The sequence below is a fragment of the Olea europaea genome, chromosome 20, assembly GCF_002742605.1.
Source record: "Olea europaea var. sylvestris chromosome 20, O_europaea_v1, whole genome shotgun sequence".
Classification (NCBI taxonomy): Eukaryota; Viridiplantae; Streptophyta; class Magnoliopsida; order Lamiales; family Oleaceae; genus Olea; species Olea europaea.
The window spans coordinates 6,978,050-6,992,368 of NC_036256.1; the positions used below are offsets into that span (position 1 = coordinate 6,978,050).

The following is a 14,319-nucleotide window of genomic DNA, read 5'->3' on the forward strand; positions in this document are numbered from 1 at the left end:
TTAAACATTGACCACATAAAGTTCGATTGAGCAAAATGTGAAAACAGAAAACAGCAGACAGATTTCAAAGCAATCTACATATTCTGTATTTTGACTAGAGAATAATGAAAGATAGAGCACTTGACTAATCGACTTTAGGCTTCATCATTGGCAACTTAAAGTTTCCCAGAGGAGGCATGCACCTAACAAACCAAGTGACCATAGAAGGTGCAGCAGAAAAGGCTATACACAAGCCCCACTGGCCAAATCCTAGCCTGGCTGTCCCTGAAAACCCATTCAGAAGTTCCACCATTATAAACTGAATGGAAATAATTAGTCCGATGAAGCTCAAGAGAAGTTTTTTTCTTTTGCATCTCCTCAAAAATGTTCTTCTCCAAAAGCCTGGGATTGAATATGTTGATTGTTGAAGTCTTGACAGAGAATGTATGTACTAAGGACCAAAGAATCCTTTTCCTTATCATTTACATTAAATAATGATTTACCTTTGAAATGTATAACCAGAAAGATGGCTATCTGATATAAAGCTTGAGCCCCAATTTTTTCACGCATTTGGGCTGTGATTAGTGGCTCTTTCAAGTTTCTTGGTGGCCTCCGCATAACATCTTGAGATGGCTTCTCTATATTGAGTGCAAGAACTGCTAAAGTACCAGCAATCAGTTTCATCCACAAAAGTTGAAATACTGGAAATGGAATTTTTCCTGTTGAAACAGCTACCATAGCACTCAAACCAGGGGGTTCACTAGATGAAACAGCCATCACAAAGTCAATCACCAAAGCACAAAACTTGCAATGAGCAAAAACTGAGTATAAATCTGGACACTGTCGTATATTCCCCGACCGCATGTCAAAATATCAATGATGAAAGGAAAATCTTTGCATGACATGACAATGGCTGAGCATGCTTTGACAATTTCTGCCCCTTGGGTTCCAAAACAAAGTCCTACATTTGCTTCTCTAAGGGCTTGTGCATCTCCAATGCCTCGTCCAATGAATGCAACCACATGGCCTTTCTGCTTCAAAGATTGGACCATAAGTAACTTGTCATCAGGAGTGGCTCTTGGCAGCACGCAGATATTTTCAATTTTCGCCATTAGCTCTTCTGAGCTAAACTTCCTGAATTCCTCACCATCTATCACTTCACCAGGCTGGTAATCGGGCTTAATTATTCAACACTTAGTAGCCATGATTGTGGCAGTTACTTTGTTATCTCCGGTGATCAATTTGACGTTGATTCCAGCTCTACGGCAATCTTCCACTGTTCCCCTTGTTCCACTTCGACGCTAATTTGTCAATCCGACAAGGCCTAATAGAATCAGCTGCTGTCGAGAGAAGGTGAAATAATCTCTTATTGATGTTTTCCCGTGTGCAAAAGCTATATATCTGAAGCCATTTTCTGCCATGCCTGCAAGAATTTGCTCAGATAAAGCCAAGGAACCTTTGTTCATCACTTTTACATTTCCAGTACTCTCATAATAATGAGAACACATTGGAATTATCACTTCTGGACCTCCCTTTCTATGTACGTGAATCGTATTGTCACCATTTTTACTAATCAAAACCCCGCTTTGCCTATTCTTCGATTTTAATGGGTTGATTTCAAGAATAGTGCAGCTTTTCTTCAGACTTTCCACATCCATATCTAACTGCTTAATTGCCCACTCAAAAATTGTCTTCTCAGTTGAATTTATAGAGGATGATGATGAAGACCTTGAAGGGGGTTGAGTAGTGTTTAAACCAATTCCTTGGTGCAGTAATTCAAGCACACTTGGAGCAATCAAATTATGCTGAACTTCTTCAATGGAGTTTAGACCTTGCCAGAACTTGGTCACCTACAGACAAGACAAATGAATCTTTTATTTCCATTGACATCAATCACGAAAGGAGCCTGTTGAACGTATGTACTATTGAAACTGACTTTGAAATCTGTATACTGAACCTGCCATTAACACTTTCCCTGTAGCATTTACATTTTACCTAATCTTCTTTAGCAATTTTCATTTCTAATCTCCTGTTATGCCTATATGACGGTATTATCTATTCACAAACAACTTTGCAGAAGTTGTTAATTGACCATGAAAAACAGATAAGTGCACTGGGAGAGGAAAAGTAGTACCTCCATGGAATCCATAGTTAAGGTTCCAGTTTTATTCATGCAGACAGTGGTGATAGATGCTACTTTATGGCAGATTAAAGGTTCTCTCACAATAATTTGAATCTTCATCAGTCTCTTCATTGAATAAGCAAGACACGTTCGGACAGCCGAAACCAAATCTTCTGGAGTAGATGTCAAAGCAATCATTGTTGGAGTAGCCAGAATCCCAACAATGACAGCAAGAACATCGCCAATTCTTGTTTCTCCACCAAAAGACACTCTTTTTCCGTTATCATCATGTAGTTTGCCTGTCAAGAAACGTACCAAAAATACCATAAATGTCAGCAGAGCAACTGTCTTACCAGATTTGCCTACTATAGAGGTGATTCTTTTGAGCTCGTCAATTAAAGACCCCCTCAAAGAAATTCCATGGTGCTTTACGTTCTTGCCAAATCCTGTCACTAGCATTCTGGCATAACCATCCACAACTGTACTGCCAAGAACAAGAATAAATTCTCGTGTGCATCCACTTCGATTCGATCAATTTGCCCATCTGTCTTCATCATCTCTGTATTCAGTGAACAGCCATCTATGAACAATCCATCGGCAGGAACTTGATCGCCAGGCTTTAGGAAAACTATGTCTCCGACAAGAACATGACATATTGGAATTCGCTGCTGATAACTGAAAATTCGCTGCTTCTCACAACATCAGACTCAGGAATATAGCTGCTGATAACTGAAAATTCAAGGCATTGAGTGATTGACCAGAATTTTCCGCTGGAGGAATCAATTACCACTACAAGAATAGCAAGTATTTTTGTCAACCCTTCTTGCCATCCTTGTCGTAGGCCATGTTTTTCAATGCCAAAACATAGAGAAAGCACAGCACAGATAAACAAAACAGCTATCATGGGATCTCTAATTGCTTCCAACACCAAACGGCGAAGTGTTTTTTGCAGATTATACTCGGGAAGAAGATTAGAGCCGAAGGCTTTTCTTCTGCTGTCAATGTCTGTTTGATCACCTCTGACGCCATTCTCCATATCTGTTTCCAGGGCTAACAGCACGCCTTCTATACTATACCTCCATGCTCTCGAAGCCATTTTTTATCTTGTGTTCTTACAAGCTTAGTTATATGTGCAGGATCAAACGAAGAGAAACGTGATGACTCAATGTCGACCATTGTAGTTGAATCTACTGTCTTGCCGGAGTCTCTGTCGGATGCCTGAAAGCTACTACTGCTTGGCATGTGGTTTAAGCGTGATTATATATAAAAGAGTCCAACGACAATACTGTTTAAGAAAAAATTTCTACGGATAATCTTGTCTATTTTATACAAGGAGATTACTTGTCACGAATAATTTAATATCAGGCCTACCAGGAATCTTACTCTCATACAAAGCTACATTTAAGTAAATAAATGCGACCTTTTAACAAGTCAAATTTTGTAGAGAAGATGAAACAACAAATACAAGGAACCTTCTTCTTCCACTTTCTTTTTGCTCGTTTTCTGGAAATTATGAGAAGTTGGTAGTAAAATGATACATTTATAATTGATTTTAGGTCTTGGTCTATGTATTTTTAAAATTTAACGCGGCAAGAGAAGAGAAAAGTAATTTCTTTAAGTTTGCTGACGCCTTTAGGGAAGGCTACTTAGGAAAGTGCCATATAGTTTCTCCTTATTTAAAGGGAAATTTACACAAACTGGCAAGAAAATGATTGATGGCAATCTTTGCACATCTATTATTTTGTCATCCAATGTTGACTTTGATTAAATTTACATTCAATGGATTTTAAAACTTTCTTGATGGGCCTCATTTGGTTGCTTTCTTGTAGTAAGGTGTCTCATTTTCGAAGATATTGAAAAATAAAATAGTTTTCTGCAATTTAATAGTTTTTTTAACAATTGAAAATATGGACCCAACTGGGTAAAGTAATGGTAATTTTCTAAAGTGTTGGGTTTTGATACTCAATGACTTCTGGCTATGATGATGTGAGAATATATATATTTCATGGGCCTCAACCAATGAGTGAAATATATACCAACAATCAAGTCCAATTACTCTACCCGACCCATTTATATTACCTCGTGGATGTCATTGAATTTTGGCTCATTTAGCTTTCTTATTGGTCCAATTAAAAGCCTAACCTAACATTATTTATATGATTCTAACCCTAGCCATTTTTAGTGTAGTTTGTGAGTTTGAAAGGAGAAAACATGGCTGCCCATTGAGAGAAAAATGACCACCTTTTGTGGTGCCAAAATCGATTGTTTTTATTTATGTATTCGGCCTCCTCTTCATGCCTTCTTTCATTGCCTTTCTCCTTGTCTTTGTGGCTACAAATCATCATCGTTATCTTGTCTTTCGTAGGTGAGATTGAGAAGCAACCTACGTAAATATATTGGTTGTGGATCTGAACCTATTGGATTTGTTATTGGGTGGAGAAAGATAACGTGATACTGAGCCTAAAAAATTCCGATTTGACAATCCTTGGAGTGAGCTTTTACGACAATTGATATCAAAGCTTCAAGATTGTACATTTGGTTAGAGAAACTTAGCCTAAAAAATGTCCAGGAAATCGGCGAAAACGAAATAGAAAACTCAGATTGAAAACTGTCTGAAAATTGTCCAAAAATTAAGGGTGGGACTGGGCCTTTACCCGTTTATGTACTCTCTTTTTTTTAAAATGTTTTGATGATTCATTTTGCTGCCTCCATTCATTAAAGTGTAATAGTTATTAAATTTTTTAATTAATTTATTTATTTTTAAGAGTTAAACTATTCTAATATATTTGGTAAATAATATTTTTTAGATAATCTTAGTTACCATATTTTATTAGAATTAATGAAATTTCATGGAATTTTTCGTTTAAAGTATTAAATTCTTAAAAAAAAAATTATCGTGGCGAAGCAGTGCAGGTGTTACCCGTACTCGTCTCGAGGTGGAATTCCCCTCTCCAAACTAGACCTAATACCCGATTAAGCAGGCAATCCCCACTTCGTCCGGGGGCGAGGCCTGCGAGTATAGGGTTTAGTGACTTTTTTGCCATCTCTATTCACTAGGAATATAAGAATCAGAGCTGGGAGTGCATAGCTTCGTTCGGAAAACAATTTTAGGAAACTAAAAATTACTTCTACCATCCCTATTAAAATCATACATTCAAAATTTTTACTCATAATAATCTGTACATTTCGTAGTCCCTGTTCATGAAAATATTGTTCATTTGAAGTACCGCAAATGTATTGTTTGTTAACAAGTAATAAAGTGGATGTAAGTTCAAGTATCGTCCCATGAAGATTGATTTAGTTGGATTTTGAGTATCGCCTTGAAACAAGAATAATAAGATGTGTTTGTGACAAAATTATATCTAAAAGAAGTTATTTGTGCAATTATGAGTGAATTTAACTAACTAAATGCATATTATGCTAAATGAAAGTTGATTCGCTCTAACGAATGACAAATAAGATCGCGAATTCTCATGTAATAATCCTTTTTAACCATAATTCTACACTTGGACAACACAATGATTTTTTAAGAATCAATGTTCCTAATTTATTCTTCAATCTCTCTCGAGGAATGTTAAATATCGTTACACCTTACTCAATTACAGTCAAAGTTAAATCCAAATAATGAATTAAGTTAGAGGAATGATTTTCATGGGGTTTAAATTTGAAATTGCTAGTACTTAAGAGGGCCCGAAATGATAAAAAAATAAATTTTGGGTTTTAGCTTCTAGTATGATAAATACGATGACTAAATGTTAAATTATATAAAAGTTGGGGACTTGTACTGTAATTATAGTTATGGGGTGAAATATGAAATACCTTAATTTAACACTTTAAAAAAAAAGAAAAAAAAAAAAGAAAAAGGAAACTGTAGGCGGTTAGCCCAAACCAAATCCATTTCTATTATATTTATATATATAGGTAATCCAAATCCATTACCCAAAAAGACACACACAAAACATGTAAGAGGGAAAATGAATCAGAGAGAAAAGGAAGAGAAAAGAGAAAGGAAAAAAAAAAAAAAAGGAAAGTTCGCCTATGTTGTTACAAAATAAGTGGTCTACATTATTAGGCTTGAATTCCTCAATTTTGAAAGGTAAGTAAAAAGTTACTTATTGTCAAGTTATGTTTGATTTTATAGTTGTTAGATTGTTAGATTAAATTCAATTTTATTGAAGGGGTTAAGTATAATAAACTATGAAAATGAGTAAGATGAAAGAAAAACTAGTTTTAGTATTTAAAGAGATTGTAGAAATCGTCCAAACGTAAAATGATTGAGTTTGGGCATTGTCTATTTAATTATTGAAATTATTTAAAATAATTAATTGTTTATTTAAAAATTATATCGTATTTCAGGAGACAATACTGACATCATAACAGCTTACCAATCGGGTTGATTTTGCGAACATAGTACTGTGAGTGAAAAATATAAATATTTTTAAAGTATTTATAAATTAAGTATATTGTTAAAGTATATGCAATTATGTACTCGAATCACATGGTTATTATGGGAATTTCAAGGATTATTTATTGTACGTTTGTGACTTGGTATATGAGACATGTGATATTGAGATTTGCTTGGTATGTGGGACGTGATATTGAGATCGACTAGAAAAGTACCCATTATTATGTACTTCTTCTAGTTCACAGAGGGGCCTTGGCCGTATTCTATCCTACATGGAGGGTTTTGACCTGACATTGGTCTTGATCGTGTACATATAGTTTACAGAGGGACCTTGACCGTGTTCTAGAATTGATTATGAGAGGTATTTTAGACCGACTTTCGTTCACGGAGGGGCCAAAGGCCCGTGGCGAAAGTCCTTAGCCTGAAGGGTAGATTATATATTTCAGTCAGAGGGTATTTTTGGTGGATTTTTCGGTACGGTTGATGTGATGAGATTATAGCATTGTTATCAGGTGATGTCTATATCATGATTTTGAGATGATATTTTATGACCTTATGTGAGTATTTCACTTTTGGTTATAATTACATGATGTTATCTTGTGAATTATTAAATGACATGAACTCCATTTTCGATAAAAATGTAAAATTGAAAAAGTATAATTATTTTCAAAATACTATACGCACTGAGTTATCAACTCATATATTTTCCCACAATTTTTCCTACATGTGGAAATTGATTCTTTTTAGTTGGAAGAGCCTAATGATTTTGGAATGAGAGCCACATGGCATGTTGAACATTATAACTCACATTGATGAAGCACAAAGTAAATATTTTTGGCCCATAGCATTATGTTTTACATAAGCATTTGATTTTGGTGCATTTTTTGAAATAAGTCATAGTCAGCCTTGGTGGTGGATCTGACATCTAACCAGCATCTATCATCGGCACACGTCATGTTTCGGGTCCACTAGGGTGATTCGGGACGGGTCGTGTCAAAGTGGTATCAGAGCATGGTTTTTGAAAATTTTTATGGTTCATACATGTTTAGTGGATATGATCATATGTCGTGGTGGCAGAAATAACAGACTCTCTAGCTCAAATGTATGGAACCAAAAAAATGATAGAAAAATATTTTTTTAATAGATCCAAAAAAAGACTAGTATGTAAATATGATAGTTGCAATGATCCGATTGCTGGAAAGAGTTATTAGTTGTTGGATTGAAATTGTTGTGTATTTAACCTATTAAGAGTTGAACATATTTTAATGATTTTACAGGTTGTTTATGTATAGGCATTCAAAGTGATAGGGTACAACCATTTAAGTACCAATCTTTGTGTAGAATTTCGTGATTTTTAATATACACTTGGGAAATCCCTAGTTCTAGCTTGTACTATAGTAACAGCGAAAACGATATTATATGTGTAAATGGTGATAATCAGGTGAGGAATTTTAATTATTTTGAGAAACTAAATGATTAGTGGCGTTATCAAAATTTTGTGGTGATTTGTGGCCACTTTCATGGGATAATAATAGAAACTATAATGGTGTATATTTATACTATATGATAAGAAATTGTGAACGACAAATGATGATTTGTTGATTGATAGATGACAATGTGTTATTGTGTATTTTAGGCATCGAGAAAATTAATAGTAGTTCCAATTATTTTGATTATTTATGAGTGGTTTGATTACAAGGAATGTGAGAAAAATATGGATGAACTTTATTATGATTATCGATTACGGGATTATTTGTTGCTTAAGAAATATAATTAAATGGATATGTGTATTTAGATATGTTTATGTGAATCGAGAAATAAAAAGGAGTAGAGAATTGTAGAGTTGGAATTTATTTAGATTAGAAAATTAACATATGAAATCTTGGTGGTATATTGAGGTGTGAAAGGTTCACATGATAAATATGAAGGTTATTATTTTGTGATCTTAAGAAAAATTGATGTAATTAAAAGTTAGAAGGCATATGGTATAACCATAAGTATGTGATGAGGTTATATGATTACAATATAATATGGTGAGTATGTAAATGAACGTAATGGTTGTCCTATAGCAAAATAATGTAATCATTGATTTGGTTATTAAGTTAATTAATTTCGTTAAGGACATTCGTTGGATTATTGTGTCATATTCCATACAATTTGGAAGCGTTGAGTTAAATTTTGAAGTTAAGATGAATTTAATGAATTTTTAGTGATGTAATTTTTGGATAATTTTTAATTGTATTTTTGGAGTTCACGTATAAAGTATTTCAATTTTATTGAGATCTATTTGTTATGGAATATATGGATGATATGTCGAACAGTTTGAAATTTAGGGTGATCATTGAATGTAAATTTTATTCAATTGTGGGACGGTATCTTTGGGTTATAATCTTAGTTAAAGGTCTTTATGCGATATACAAAAAGGATTATGCAGTGACGATAGATCAACGACCCATTTATGGAATAAGAGAATAGATTTTAATGATTAAATGCTATTATTTTCTCTTCGTAGAAAGAAAGAACAAAATTTATATGGGTATAGAAATGTCAAAAGTTTTGCTATTAGGAAATTCTGAGAAAATACTTGCTCTTATATCTAAAGATGATAAGTGACTGATTCACGATAATGATTTATGTTAAGGTTTAGAAAGTATTCTGAATTAAACTTATAAATTATGGATGATACTATAGATTGTTGAAGAGTCATGATTAAAACATGATTTGGAGTTGGTTATATTGGATTTTGTCATCACATTGCAAGAAATATCAATAGTTATCAATTATCAGACTTTAAGGTATATTTTTATTTGAAATGGTGAAAATTGAAGTTGGCATATAAGAACTCGCTACAAAGAACTATTTTGAGGTTATATATGATGCTTACATATTTCGAAAGCTTATTTATTTGGATGAAAGTTGCAAAAGAAAGCTATTGAATCTTAATATGTGAGCATTGTTATGGTGAAAAGAAAAAGGGAGGTGAAGATTTCGAGTAACATGAAAGGTCGTATCTTGAACTTTAATTGGGGAAATAATTGAATTTTTCTACGATGGGGTAAAATGAAAGGTTGAGAATATCATATATTGCTCCTTGAGGTGTTATTTAAAACTTGGGCCTAATTGTTTAATGGTGGAGCTACAACGGTTATTTGGTATTAAAGAAAGCATTGTCTATTTCTAAGGCTTAGTAAATAGATATTAGATTTAACTTGCGCTTTGAGGTTATCGGTGAAATTATAGAGATCTCAACTCGGAAAAGCCAAATAAGATGCAAGATATGAAAGAATGAATTGTGTCTAGCTAAGGTTATTACAGAAAGTCATTCATTAGGTATGTTTTGCACATTTGGGTATTCAAATCTTAGTTGGTTGAATTTCGAGGACGAAATTCTTTGAAGGTGGTAAGATTGTTACATTTCACTCAATTACAGTCAAAGTCAATGAATTATATAGTCAAAGTTAAAGCCAAATAAGGATTTAAGTTGGAGGAATGATTTTCATGAGGTTTAAATTTGAAATTGCTAGTACTTAAGACAGCCCGAAATAATATCAAAATAAATTTTGGGATTTAGCTTTTAGTATGAAAAATAAGATGACTAAATGTTAAATTATATAAAGGTTGGGGACTTGTATTGTAATTATAGTTATGGGGTGAAATATGAAATACCTCAATTTAACACTTAAAAAAAAAAAAAAAAAAAAAAAAGGAAACTGAAGGCGGTTAGCCCAAAACAAATCCATTTCTATTATATTTATATGTATATAGGTAATCCAAATCCATTAAATAAAAAGACACACACAAAATACATAAGAGAGAAAATGAATCAGAGAGAAAAGGAAGAGAACAGCTTACCAATCGGGTTGATTTTGCGAACAAAGTACTGTGAGTGGAAAAATATTAATATTTTTAAAGTATTTATAAACTAAGTATATTATTAAAGTATGTGCAATTATATCCAATTATGTGTTCGAATCACATGGTTATTATGGAAATATCTTTTATTATGATACATGTGGAATTTCAAGGATTATTTATTGTACATCTGTGACTTGGTATACGAGACATGTGATATTGAGATTTGTTTGGTATGTGGGACGTGATAATTAGATCGACTAGAAAAGTACCTGTGATTATGTATTTCTTCTATTCACAAAGGAGCCTTGGCCGTGTTCTATCCTACACGGAGGGTCTTGACTTAACATTGGTCTTGATCGTGTACATATAATTTACAGAGGGGCCTTGGCCATGTTCTAGAATTGATTATGAGAGGTCTTTGAGACCGACTTTCGTTCACAGAGGGGCCAAAGGCCCGTGGCAAAAGTTCTTAGCCCGAGGGACGGATTATATATTTCAGTCAGAGGGTACGTTTTTGGTGGATTTTTCAATACGTTTGATGTGATGAGATTATAGTATGGTTATCAGCTCATGTCTATATCATGATTTTGAAATGATATTTTATGACCTTATATGAATATTTCACTTTTGGTTATAATTACATGATGTTATCTTTTGAATTATTAAATGATATGAACTCCATTTTCGATAGAAATATAAAATTGAAAAGGTATAATTATTTTCGAACTGCTCCACTCACTGAGTTATCAACTCATATATTTTTCCCACAATTTTTCCTAGAGGTGGAAATTGATTCTTGTTAGCTGGAAGAGCCTAATGATGATGTGAACCCCATAGCAATGGAAACTACGAAACTCACAACGAGATTAATGCGGAACCCAAGAACGCCAATACTAACCAGGTTTTGGATCTTGAACCCCAAGAATTGAACCAAGAAACCCTAGATTAGCGAAGAACCTAAAACCCCTTGATTACAATTAAAAGAACCCACAATCTGATTGTTTAGAACGCCACAAGAAGTTGAATCTTGATAAGTTCCAATATTGTTCAAGAGGAACAAGAAATTGAAAGAACAATTCTCTCTCTATAATATTAAGCAAAAGTCAAAAGTGTTTACAATGAAAAGTATTCTCCTATTTATACTAATGAGTAAAAACGTCCAAAATCCATCAAATTATGGTAATAATTTGATTTCATAAGAATTCTATCGAAACTAGGAAATTCGGCCAAAATTAGAAAATTCGCCAATTTTTTTGGCTTGTGCGGTCGCATGGTTCAACAAGAATTGGTGTTTTGATTTTCGGTATGCATGTGTGCGGCCACATGGTGTTTTTCCTGTGCAGCTGCACAGACTTGTTTTCAGCCTCCACTTTCGTCGCTTGATAACAAATTTATCCAAGTTGACTCGGTCTTCGACCCGAACATGAAAGTTGCTCCATTTTGAGTCCCGAACATGGTTCCATCAATGGTTTCTTAAACGAGCAATCCCATCTCTTGTTTCACTTGCTTTGTACTTGATCACGTCATTGGTCCACCATCGACTATCAACGGGTCTCGTCTCACACTTGCCCTCGTCGGGCTCGACTCCTGGATCATATCATCCCCTCCCTCTTCAAAAGGCTTCGTCGTCGAATTTGAACCTGCATTAAACAGAGAGAGATCAGATACATTAAAAGTAGCTGAAACATTTTACTCACCAGGTAAATCCACTTTGTATGCATTGTCATTGATCCTCTCGATGATTTGAAACAGTCCATCGCCTCGTGGTTGCAATTTTGACTTCCTTTGTTCTGGAAACGCTTTTTTCTGAAATACACCCAAACCCAATCTCCAGGCTCAAATGTAACGCGTCTTCTTCCTTTATTTGCTTTTGATGCAATCAGTTTTCCTTTCTCTTCGATCTGCATCCTGACCTTTTCATGGAGTGTTTTCACCATTTCGGCTTTTCATTTCCCATCCAAGCTGTCTCGTTCATGCACAGGCAAAGGCATTAAATCCATAGGTGTTAGTGGATTAAAACCATAAACAATTTCAAAAGGAGAAAACGAAGTAGTAGAATGTGTAGCTCGATTATATGCAAACTCTATAAACGGTAAACACTCTTCCCATGATTTCAGATTTTTATTGATCATTGTCCTAAGTAGTTGAGTCATAGTTCGATTAACTACCTTAGTTTGTCCATCTGTTTGTGGGTGACAAGTTGTAGAAAATAATAACTTAGTTCCTAACTTACTCCACAGAACACGCCAAAAATGACTCAAAAACTTCACGTCCCTAGTAGACACTATACTTTTAGGTACTCCATGTAAACGTACTATTTCTCTAAAGAATAAGTCTGTAATATTAGTAGCATCATCAGTTTTATGACATGGTATGAAGTGCGCCATCTTACTAAACCTATCGACCACTACAAATATTGAATCCCGACCCGTTTTTGTCCTAGGCAAGACTAACACAAAGTCCATAGATATGTCTACCCAACGCTCACTAGGTACAGGGAAATGAGTATACAAACCATGGGGTTGAACCTTAGACTTAGCCTTTTTACAAGTTATGCACTTTCCACATATTTGTTCTAGGCCAATAAAAATGTTCCTCTAACATGTCTAAAGTCTTTTGAACCCCGAAGCGTCCCATTAAACCACCCCCATGTGCTTCCCTTACCAATAATTCACGCAAAGAACAATTAGGAATGCACAACTTATCTTTCCTAAACAAATATCCTTCATGCCTATAGAATTTATCAAATGCACCATTGTCACATGAAGCATAAATACTAGAAAAATCACAATAAGATTCATACATGCCCTTAATATGCTCGAAACCAAGTAATTTAGTACTTAATGAATTTAAAAGCACGTACCTTCTAGACAACGCATCAGCAACTATATTTTCATAACCTTGTTTGTACTTGATGACGTAGGAAAATGTCTCGATAAACTCCACCCATCTCGCATGTCTTTTGTTCAACTTACCTTGACCTCGCAAATGCTTTAAAGATTCATGATCAGTGTGTATCACGAATTTCTTTGGCCATAAGTAGTGCTGCCAAGTCTCCAATGTTCGAACAAGTGAATACAGCTCCTTGTCATATGTTAGATAATTCAATGCTGCCCCACTCAACTTTTCGCTAAAGTAAGCAATAGGTCTCTTTTCCTGCATTAACACTGCTCCTATACCTATTCCTGATGCATCACACTCAACCTTGAATGTTTTATCAAAATTTGGTAATGCCAAAACAGGTGCTTTACATAGCTTATCCTTAATTGTGTTAGATGCAATTTCTTGAGATTCTCCCCAATAGAGACCTACACTATTCTTTACTATTTCAGTCAACGGTGTGGTGATGGTGCTAAAATCTCTTACAAATCGCCTATAAAAACTAGCCAATCCATGAAAATTCCTAACTTCAGTTATAGTCTTAGGTGTTGGCCATTCGTTTATAGCTTTTATCTTTTCTTCATCGACTTCCACCCCGTTAGCACTAGCCACAAATCCTAGGAAAACAACTCTATCCATGCAAAACGTGCACTTTTTGAAATTAGCATACAGTTGTTCCTTTTGCAACACAACAAGCACACAATTTAAATGTTCTAAATGCTCATCTAGGTTTTTGCTATAGATTAAGATGTCATCAAAATAAATTACAACAAATTTCCCAATAAAAGCATGCAAGACATGGTTCATTAAACGCATAAAAGTGCTCGGTACATTAGTGAGTCCAAACGGCATAACTAACCATTCATACAATCTATACTTAGTCTTAAATGTAAGCGAATTTGGTGATACCCACTTTTAAGATCAATCTTACTAAAAATGCAAGCATCATGCAACTCATCAAGCATATCATCTAGCGTAGGTATTGGGTGATGATACTTTACCGTGATATTGTTGATAGCTCGACAATCCACGCACATTCTCCAAGTCCCGTTCTTCTTAGGCACTAACAAAATAGGTA

The 14,319-nt window shown here is 34.5% G+C and overlaps 1 protein-coding gene across 1 annotated transcript; it reads right to left on the minus strand.

The window, feature by feature from the left end:
* Positions 1–767: 767 nt before the first annotated feature.
* Positions 768–3,197, minus strand: LOC111369004 (calcium-transporting ATPase 12, plasma membrane-type-like). Its single transcript, XM_022990495.1, has 5 exons — positions 2,860–3,197; positions 2,642–2,776; positions 2,114–2,585; positions 1,299–1,829; positions 768–1,145 (listed from the first exon to the last, which is right to left on the minus strand). Exons 1-5 carry the CDS (start codon positions 3,195–3,197, stop codon positions 768–770), a joined length of 1,854 nt encoding a protein of 617 aa, XP_022846263.1.
* Positions 3,198–14,319: the final 11,122 nt, after the last annotated feature.